At 33.8% G+C, this 10,671-nt stretch overlaps 1 protein-coding gene across 1 annotated transcript in view; it reads left to right on the top strand.

Annotated features, from left to right (window-relative positions):
* Tmem30a (transmembrane protein 30A) overlaps positions 1 to 10,671 on the top strand; it is a 28,881-nt gene that overhangs the window by 2,226 nt on the left and 15,984 nt on the right. The window contains exon 2 of the mRNA XM_046430426.2: positions 9,865 to 9,972. Coding sequence (XP_046286382.1) covers positions 9,865 to 9,972 — 108 coding nt within the window. The remainder of the gene's footprint in view (positions 1 to 9,864; positions 9,973 to 10,671) is intronic.

The following is a 10,671-nucleotide window of genomic DNA, read 5'->3' as shown; positions in this document are numbered from 1 at the left end:
AATTTCTCTTAAGGTCAGTATTAGAAGCAACATAGATACTAGCCTGGCACTAAGTAATGATGATCCTTAACCATGAGATGAGAAATGGAGTCAGAGAGGTTGAAATTTGACTGTAAACTAGGTAAATTATAAAATTGAGTCAGAAATCCACTATCTTGATTCCCAATTTAAAGCTTTCACACTATACTAAGATCCTACTGCAGTGCTAAATGATAGTAGATGAAGTTGAAAATAATTTAACATTAAAAATTTGAATCATCTTATTTAAATTTCTTGATATTAAGGAGAAAGCAATAATGTGGAATTTTATATGAATGATTATTTACAAATTATATGAAATTAAATATTTAACTTTTTTTAAACTTTAAAAACATTTTTTAAGTTGTAGGTGGACACAATACATTTATCTATCTATCTATCTATCTATCTATTTATTTATTTTTATGTGGTGCTTAGGATCAAACCTAGTGCCTTATGTGCTAGGCAAGCATTCTACCACTAAGCTATAGCCCCGGCCCTCTTTATAACTTTTGGCTTCTAAATTTTTTTTAACAGTAAATACTGGCAAAATGGAAATTTCTTAGATTGTTCTCATGTGCAGTGCCAATTTAAAGTTGCCTGGAGAAACATGCTGCAGTTTGGTCTGGTCAAAAGAGCACTGAAGTTGAGTCAGGGTATTACAGTTGAAGTTCCAGTCTCACTCTCTAGTTTGTGATCCTAACCATGTTTTTTGAGTCCAGTTTCTTGATGAATCAAAATAATCAGTTTAGATTATCTCTGAGATTCTTTTTCAACTTTAAAATTCTGTGACTTCCAACTTTAATGTGATTTAAAAAGTGCTGTGTATTCACATTGTATCATCTTTGGAACCAGAGGAAATAAAAATTAGTAATAACTTGAAATTTTGTACTAATATTGACATATAGTTATGCAGAGATAATCCATATATACTTAAAAGTGTTAGCATTAAATATGTAGTAAAGTGTTTCTGAATTGGATCTGGAATTATTAGAAAAACCTTGGAAGCTTTCCCCAAACACACATTTGTCTGTCGGCACTTCTTTGTTTTTGTGCTGGGTATTGAACTCAGGACATCAAGCATGCAATAGGCTACATCTCCAACACCTCTACTTTTTGGAACCATTAGTTTAAAGTATGTTGAGGGTTATTGAAAGTAAATGGTTTGCTGGGTGCTGTGGCATATCCCTCTAATCCCAGTTGATTCAGGAGTCTGAGGCAGGAGGCTCATAAGTTTGAGGCCAGCCTTAGCAATTTAGTGAGACCTTGTCTCAAAATAAAAAATAGAAAGAGGGGACTAGGGAGATAGCTCAGTGGTAAAGCACTTGCCTAGCATGCATGTGGCCCTGGGTTCAATCCCCATCACCACATAAAAAATAACAACAGAAGATTTTACAAAATAAAAAGGGCTGGGGACTAGTGATAAAGTACCCATGGGTTAAAAAAAAAAAAAAAAAAAATCCCCAGTACAAAAAGAAAAAAATAAATGGTTAATGAGACATTCTGGCCAACATTCACTTGTTACTGTAAGTTGTTTGCATCTTTAGTTTCTTTATTTTTGAAAATTTGAAAACCTCGTTGCTGTTTTAATTAAGATTACTAGGGCAAAGGAGACTTTTTAAATCAAAATACTTAGCTTAATGTGCTAAGGTCAAAAAATCCAAAAATTTAAGGTAAAATCAGTGAATATTTCATTTTTCCAGAATTGTTTTACTAAAAACCTTACTGCTCTTATAAATCTGAACTAACCTGAAAAGGGTGTTTAAAAAAAAAAAAAAGCTTGACATTTTAATGTCTATATTTGGCAGCTTATTTCCTTTCTCCCCTTGTCAGGTTTATGTATTTTGTTGGTTTTTATATTTTATAAGTTAAATAAAATGAGACTTTTAGAAAACTACAGTTTTTAATTTTATTGTTAAAATATTTTAAATATTATCTTAACACACTAGGATTTACAATCTCATTTTTTATTGAGAGTAAGGAATGAGTATTTCCTTTAATTTGGCAACTGTAAGAGTCAGGCACATACTTCCACAGAAAAGGTAATGCTTTTCTAGATTAGGGTTCTTGGTGAAGCTGAGTTATGGAGTTAACTTGAAAAAGATAGTAGGGTGTTTTAGTCAGCTTTTTTGCTGCTGTGATTAAAAGATCTGACCAGAATGATTGTAGAGGGGGAAAGTTTTATTTAGGGGCTCATGGTTTCAATGATCTCAGTCCATAGAACAGGCTTCATTCCCTGGGGCTTGAGGTGAGGCAGAACATTATGGTGGAAGAGTGTGGTGGAGGAAAGCAGCTCATGTAGTTATCTGGAAGCAGAGAGAGAGTGAGTTGGCCTGCTCCAGATACAAAATATGTACCTCTTAGCCATGCCCCAAGTCCCACCTCCTCCAGCCATACCCTACCCACTTCTGTTGCCATTCAGGTAATCCCTATCAGGGAATTAATTCACCAATTGGGTTAAGACTCTTACAGCCCAATCATTTTTCCTCTGAACCTTCTTGTGTTGCTTCACAGTGACCTTTTGGGAAGATACCTCACATCCAAACCATAACATGGGGTTATCTTAACTTTTGAAAAAACTTTTAACCGTATAAAGTTACATAGTTTTAAATTAATGGTTGGCCTGTAGTCCTAGCTACTTAGGGAGGCTGAGGGAGGGTGAGTTTAGGAATTCAAGGCCAGCTGGGCTGCATAGTAAGAGCCTGTCTCAAAAAAGTCAAAAAATTAATTAATGTTTAGAATCAAATGAGGATGTTATTCAGAATAATATTCAGAATTAATTTAGAAACTGAACATTTACTTCCAATTAATATTGTCAAAAGTGTTCACGGTAAATTTTCAAGAAATTTTAATGGATTAGCTTTACTCTCCTATATGATAAACTCCCATTTTTTTATTATTTCATTTAGTCCACTTAGTTATTTTATCCTAATTAACTTCTGTTTTCTGATAAAAATATATTTTTATCTATGTTTTTACTCCCGTGTAACTTGAATTCTTAGGTTGCAAAATTTTTAAGATAAGATTTTCCACCTGCATTAGTGATCTTTGTTTATACTTATTCTTTAGCTAAGAGTCAAGGAAGGATAAATTGCTTTTTATAAATGATTGTTAAAGATTAAGCATTTTGGATAACCCCTGTTGGATTCCTGTGGGAGTTCTGTCACTTTTTTTCCCCCCTCACTTGAATAAATCCTACTCTTTTTCTCTCCAAAAAGGGGGGGGGGACATTTTATGTTAATAAGTTGGATAATTTTAATACTCAAATTGATCGAAGTTGCTAAAAATAACAAGCCCTTAGAAATTAACAGGCTTGTGGTATTAATGTTTTTGTTTCTCAAGTAACATAAGTGCTTAAATCAAAGAATGGTAAAGTAAATATGGCCTACTTGACTGTGTTTTGTGGCCCCAGGAACTGAAAATGATTTTACAGATGTGCATTTGCAATCTATTTGCTGATTGGGAATGCCAACTTTGAATCCCAATTATGTGGAATATTATGCCCCCCCAACAGAATTCTGTTCTTCTCATGAGTAGACCCTATGCTAACAAAAATTTGAACACAAATATATATTTTGAATTTCATTAATAACAATTGTTGTAAATTTTTCTTTCTTGTTACATAAGTACTTACATAAAATCCTTGACCTTGTTCCTTGAAGGGTCTCCAAAGCTTGTGGTAGGAAATGCCTGCCTTTGACCTAGAGTTTTAAATCAAATTTAGCATTTGCTACAAAAATAACTATGTTTAAATTTACATTTTCTAATCCTTAATAATCATTTGTTCTAATCCTTAGTAATCATTTGAGGTAGGTGTAATTATTCCTGGTAATTGCTTTTGTTCAACCACCTCTGTGGATTTAGTAGATATAAAATACATTAGCTAAGATTACCATTAAGCTTGGTTTAGGTAGATCATTCTTAATTTCTTTGTCACAGATAAAATTCAGTCAGCCTGAAGAGAGTTGCTTTTCAAATTTTTACTTTCATTATCTTTTGTCTACATTGGAACCTCTAGAAAAGGACTCTTGAAAAATTCTTTAGTATGCAATAGTCACTTCAAGAGAGGAACTTAAAATACCATTTTAAACTTAATCCAGTTAATACTTAAAATGATTTATCTTTATTACTCAGCATTTTGTGGAGTGACCTGTTTGGGTCTTATATTGATTTCCTTTTAAATAAATTTACATTCAAAATGGAACTTTTCCAGTCCTATACAGTGTAAAAAATGCATGTCCTTCAAATTTATTCTTTCCTATCACTTTAAATTCAGAGTCTGTTTCTTAGGAATAGAGCATATTTTTAGAAGTACTCTAATTACTAAAGTTTAAAATTATTAAGAAGTGCCAGTTTGATTTAGGATTACAGTGGGTAGGAAAACAAAGCTGAAAAGACAGTAACTTTTTCAACTAATCTACTCATTGATAAATATCTGTCCTATTTTGCTTCTGGTTCTTTCCACATTTGGATTTAAATTAATGGGCAGTCTCCAGACAATCATTATTTTGAACTATGCCTTGTATGCTTTTGACATTTGAAAAACATTACTTTTTTATTTTTAAACCATGGATTGAACCTAGGGGTGCTTAACCACTGAGCCACATTTCCATCCCTTTAAAAAAGTCTTATGAGACAGTGTCTCTCAAAGTTGCTTATGGCCTTGCTAAGTTGCAATCCTCCTGCTTCAGCCCCTGGAATCCTGGGAATTACAGGTATGTGACACCACACCCAGCTGAGAAGCTTTACTTTTTCAAAATAAGGGAACTATGTTCCCATTTTCCACTTAGTAGCCTCCTTTCTTTCTAAGGTTGAAATTATTAGTTTAGTATAATTGTGTCTTTTGAAATCTTACGGATTGTTATATTCAACAGATTTTATTACAGTCTGAACATTAGGTCAGACTACCCTTGAATTTTAGCTTGATATATAGTGGTAATTTAAATCAATTATTTTAATAAATATAGTACGTATTTCTGTATACAAAGTGCCTCTTTGGCCATAGTGGATGATAGAAAATGTTTGGGGACAGGGAGACAGGGCTTCTTTTTTTTTTCTTTTTTTCAGTGGAGGTATATCTTAAAAAGCCTGGAATCTTTTGGGGAAGATGAAACACACACTTAGCAGGAAGATTAAGCATCGCTGGGTGAGTGGCACACACAGAATATATCTTAGTAGTTCAAAGAAAGACAAGATGACATCAGTCTATACCAGGAAAAGCTTTATGTAGGAAGAAGACTTTGAGCTGGAACTTGAAGGACAAAAATGGTGCTTGTAAAGGAGAAGTTTGGATTCATTCCAATAAAAGAGATTAATATGAGAAGTGATCTAGTGGCAGAAAATCAAAATGTGTATAGAGAAAATAAGAGGAAGGGCAAATTACCTGGTGCCAGGTTGTGGATAGTCTTGGTATTTTGTAGTGAATGTATTAAATCAGGAAAGTGTATATTGGTTAGGGTTGGGTTCAGCAGTGAGTAATTGAGAATGAAGATCTTAAATGACTTAGGAACCTAATATGAAGCTGATAGAAGGCTGTTTTACTGAGTCCTCACTCTACCATTTACTTCTAACATTCTTAGAAATTGGCTCTCAAGCCTAAGGTTCAAGATGGAGGCTGGAGTTCAGATTGCCTTCTTTGGGCAGCAGTATAGAAGAAAGGATGAAGAACAAATGATAAAGCACTTTTTAAAAAGTTTCTTGGAAGCTGCCATGTTCCACTAAGAAGGCCACGCTAGCTGCAAGGAAGGATGGAAAATGTAGTTTTTATTCTAATAACAAGATTTTCTGGTACTGAGAATTTTATACTAAAGAAGAAAGGTGTAACAGAAGTTGAGGTAGTAGGTTGTTAGCAGTCTGTGCATCACAAGGTTATAGGAAGATTTATCTGGTGGTAAAATGATATGTCGGTTGAGAGCTAGCTCATCTAGGTAATGATTACATTTTAAAATTGATTAAGGTAATTTGTTGAACTTGATTTCATATAAAGGGCATTGTGTTTTTTTATGTGAAAAGCAAATTAGATATATGACATTACTGATAGGTTAAATAAGTTACAGAAGGAAAATTGAATATCATTACCTTCCTTTTGTTTTCTTCAACCTCTTTTTTTATCCATTCAGTATATGAATGTGTTCTAATTTCTCAAAAATGAAAACATGCTATTTTAATTCTATTAAATACTGAAACAGTTCAAAATGACATTTTTTCAGAGTTCACTGCTAATAATTTTATCTACTTTATATCAGTTACTGTTATTGTTATTATTCTCTTTCTCTCTTTTTTTTTTTTTTTTTGGATGAGGACATTGAATCTGTAAGTCTTTTGCTTATAATTGAGCAGCTGGTATTCAAACCTAGCACTCTGACCTCTTGTTTTGTTTCTTCTGGGTGTTGATCAATATTCTCTTTTAGCACCATCTGTATAAAAAGAAGGGTCCACACTTGTCCATAATATCTTTCTTATATCTCCTACTCATTCCTTAATTTGCTGTTGGAAGATGAAAAAGTCTCTGAAGAAAAATGAAGGGTTGAGAGATAGTTCACAATTTTAAATAGAATAACCAGGAGGGCTCCAGTAAATTGGTATTTAGTGAAGATATAAAAACAAGGTAAGGGAGTAAATCATGCTGATATCTGAGGGAAGAATATCCTATGCCAAAGAAATAGTAAGAGCAAAGGTCTTGAGGAACATGCTTAGTAGGAAGAGGAATATCAAAGAGGCCAATATGGCTGAAGCAGGGTAAGAGGTCCAGGAGAATAGTAAAAGATTAGGTTGAAGTGGTAAAGCATTGGGGTCTATATCATGTAGGCCACTATAAAGACCTTGACTTTTCATACTCTATGTCGTGGGAAACTATTAGAACAGTTTTGCACAGATAGGTGGCATAATTGCTTATTATTAACAGAGTGACTCTGGTCATGAAATGGAGAGTATTGCTTGGGGAATAAGAATAGAAGGTAGAGTATTCTGATAGGAAAAACAAACAAAAATTTTTCTTCTTTTCATACACCATTCATCATCACACTTCAACATCAGGTATGGTTGCCTGCCTCTCCCCAATCAAGAGATCCTAACACCAGATTCTTCTGTACATACCAACTGGGTGTCCTGTGATTTAGTTTGGTTCTGACACTATCATAAAATAGCATCAAGCCCCACAGGTTAAGAACTCAGTACCAAAACTACCCTTCAGCCCCCATTTCAGATGCCAATTACAAGTCCCAGGTTGTCTGATCAACTGGCTACAGATGAAGGTTTCCATGCCCCTTCTCTGGGTTTGTTTTATTTGCTAGAGTGGCTCACAGAATCCAAGGGAACTCTACTAAAAGATATAACAAAGGATACAAATGAACAGCTAAGTGGAAGAGATGCATAGGGTAGGAGTTATAGGGGAAAGGGTAAGGAACTTCCATGGTCTTCTGGGTGCACCACTCTCCAGGTGAGTTTTATGGAGGTTTCATTATGTTAGAATGATGATGAAATTACTGGCCATTGGTGATCAACTCAAGGCTCTGTTTTTTTCTTTTCCCCAGATGTTGAGAGGGAACTAAAAACTCTAACCCTTTAATTAGGCCTTGGTCTTTTAAGGTTGGGGTGACCAGCCTCCAACCTTAAGCTACCTAGGGGCCCATAGCCACCAGTCATTCATTGGCTTACCACTCTTGAGATCCCAAGTGTTTTAGGAACTTAAATACAATGCCCTGCTTTATTCATGTTAATTACCTATTTCTTTGATCTACCCTGTGTATAGACTGCAGCATAACTAACAAAGTCCTTTCATCAGTTATATCCTAAGAAGTTTTTATTACTTGATATCTTAGTAAGGCTTTAATTATCTGAAACTTCATGGTGGAATTTATTATTTTTTGTTTGTAGAAATGAGTTAAATGCCATACATAAAAATTTTGTGAGGAAATTTGTACATTTGTCATCCTATCTTCCCCCCTACCCCCCAATTACCTGCAGTTTAACTTTCCACACTTTTGGCTACCCATGATCAGTTGTGGTCTGAAAATAGTAAATTGAAAAATCCAGAAATAAACAATGCATGAGTTTTAAATTACATGTCATTTTGAGTAGCACAGTGAAGTCTTGTGCCCTCCTGTTCATCCTGCTTGGTATATGAATCATCCTTTTATCCAGAGTATCCACACTGTATATGCTACCCGCCAATTAGCACTTAGTAGCTGCCTAATTTATCAGATTGACTGTCCTGGTGCTGCAATGATTATGTTCAAGTAACTCTTATTTTACTTGTGGCCCCAAACATAAAAGTAGTGATGCTGTTAATTCCATTATGCCATAAGGAAGCCATAAAGTGCTCTCTTTAAGTGAAGAGGTGAGAGTTCTCAAGAAGGAAAGAAAACATTGTGTACTGAGGTTGCTAATGTCTATATTACAAGATATTTTGAGAGACCACATTCTTGTAACTTATAATATTATATATAGTTATATATATAATATTATATATATAACTTTTATAGTTAGTAATTTATCCTTTACCATACCTAATTTACAAATTAGCTTTATCACGGTGTGGGTGTACAGGAAAAAGAAGAGTATATGTAGGGTTTGACACTATCCATGCCATCCACTGGGGGTCTTAGAATGTGTCCCCTGCAAATATTGGGGAATCACTGTGTTATAAAATTCTATTTCCAACTCTGATCACTAATATATCCTGAGATGATTGTTATTTTTAATCTGCATTCCAGATTAAAAATATGAAGAGTTATACTGTTTAAAATGTTAGTATTAACAATTGGTACCAACTTTGTTTTTAAAATTGAATTCCATATTTGAATTATTGTAGGGTGCATGCTTGTTATTTAATACTATGGGAAGAACCAGTGTAGTCAAATGGAAGGAACCCCAGCTTTGGAGGCAGACAAATCACATTCTGAATGGATTGAATTGTGTTCTTCCAAAAGATATGGTTACCTGTGAATGTGATTTTTATTTGGGACTAGAGCCCTTGTAGCTCTAATTGAGTTAATGACTAATCAAGTCATTAGGGTGGGCCCCTAATTGATATAATTGGTGAGTTTATAAGAAAAAAATAGACACACAGTGAAGATGATGTGAAGATAGAAACATCAGACACCATATAATAAGAATCAGAGATGGGGTGCTGCAGCTGCAAGCCAAAGATGTCCAAGGATTGCACTTCCAGAAACTAGGAAGAAGCAAGGAAGTCCCCGAAAGAGTATGGCCCATTTAACATCTTGAATTTGGGCTTTTTGTCTCCACAATTATGAAAGAATATATTTCTCCTGTTCCAAAGCATCATGTTTGTGGTAATTTTGTTACAGCAGAATTAGAAAACTAATGCAGACACTTAAGTGTTGTTTGATCTTGGGCAGTCACATTTTACCACTGATTCTCACTTTTCTCATTTATAAAAGACTAAGAACAATTCTGGCTTGGGGGTGTACTTTTGGAATATAATAGCTGGATTTGTTTACTGCTTTCCTTTCTTCAAAGACAATTCACACTTATGTATTACCTAATTCATTGATCATTTCCAAATGTTAGATTTTAATTTACTAATTGGGTTAGAATTAAAGTCTTCCCTTATAGTTCCCTCTTCAATTCTCTAATTTACACAAAATAATAAATTTCAAGTGAGCCATAGAATTTCTTGAGACTAATTTTTTTTTGGTGGGGGGTGACTATTAAGTTTAGGACAGATGACCTTAAAACAGTTTTTAAAAACTGCTTTTAAGGTTGCTTTTAAGTTGCTTTATTGAACTTATCTTTCCTTTTAAGAGCAAGTTATTTCAGAGTGTATTAGGTATCCACTTTTTTTTCTCTATGGAATTGCTTAGTTATATTTTTCTCTTGCAGATTGATTATACCGGAATAGAGCCTTCCAGTCCCTGCAATAAATGTTTGTCTCCAGTTGAAACACCTTGTATTTGTACCATTAACTTCACACTGGAAAAGTCATTTGAGGTCTGTGTTTCCAAGTAAAGTGTTAGAAAAGCAATGTTTTAAAAAATATTGATAGTCTATTAACCTTTTTTCTAGGTACTTTCTTCTTATAGAGAGGACTCAGTTTAATTTATTGGAATACACCTTTGAGAAAGATTGTTTTATGTGTTTGACTATTGCATTTTGCTGTATGATTAAGAAATTATTTGAATGGTTAACTTTAGTACTTTCAGATAAAATTATGTGGAATCACTTTATCCTTGTACTTCAAAATTTTGTAACTGTACAAATCAGTTTTGTGTTGTTTATATGTGCATTGTATTTTAAAATTATTGCTCAAATTGCCTTTTAATTATAAAACATTTATTTTAGAAAATACTAATTCTCACTATTTAATTGGATAATTTTTCTGTGAGATATGAAACATTACCAAAAATGCAAATACTTAACACTTTATTGATCTTTTATATTTTGATAAGTGCTTGGAACTCTGTGTGTGTGTGTGTGTGTGTGTGTGTGTCTGTCTGTCTGTCTGTCTTTTGCATTCTGATATGCCATTCTTGGTCACTAAGCATATTCTAAGGGACCTAAAAATTCAGAATGGGCATGGAAAGAACAATTTGTACTATAATCTGTCTGAAAATTGAGCTTTATAAAATTATCATTCAGGGTGCCAAACTGCTTTAATACATCCCAACATTTTAGATATACTGTATTTCA

The sequence above is a fragment of the Marmota monax genome, unplaced genomic scaffold, assembly GCF_021218885.2.
Source record: "Marmota monax isolate L192 unplaced genomic scaffold, Marmota_monax_Labrador192_F-V1.1 WCK01_AAM20220418_F8-fsc00227, whole genome shotgun sequence".
Classification (NCBI taxonomy): domain Eukaryota; kingdom Metazoa; phylum Chordata; class Mammalia; order Rodentia; family Sciuridae; genus Marmota; species Marmota monax.
This window is presented reverse-complemented; position numbering and strand designations above follow the sequence as displayed.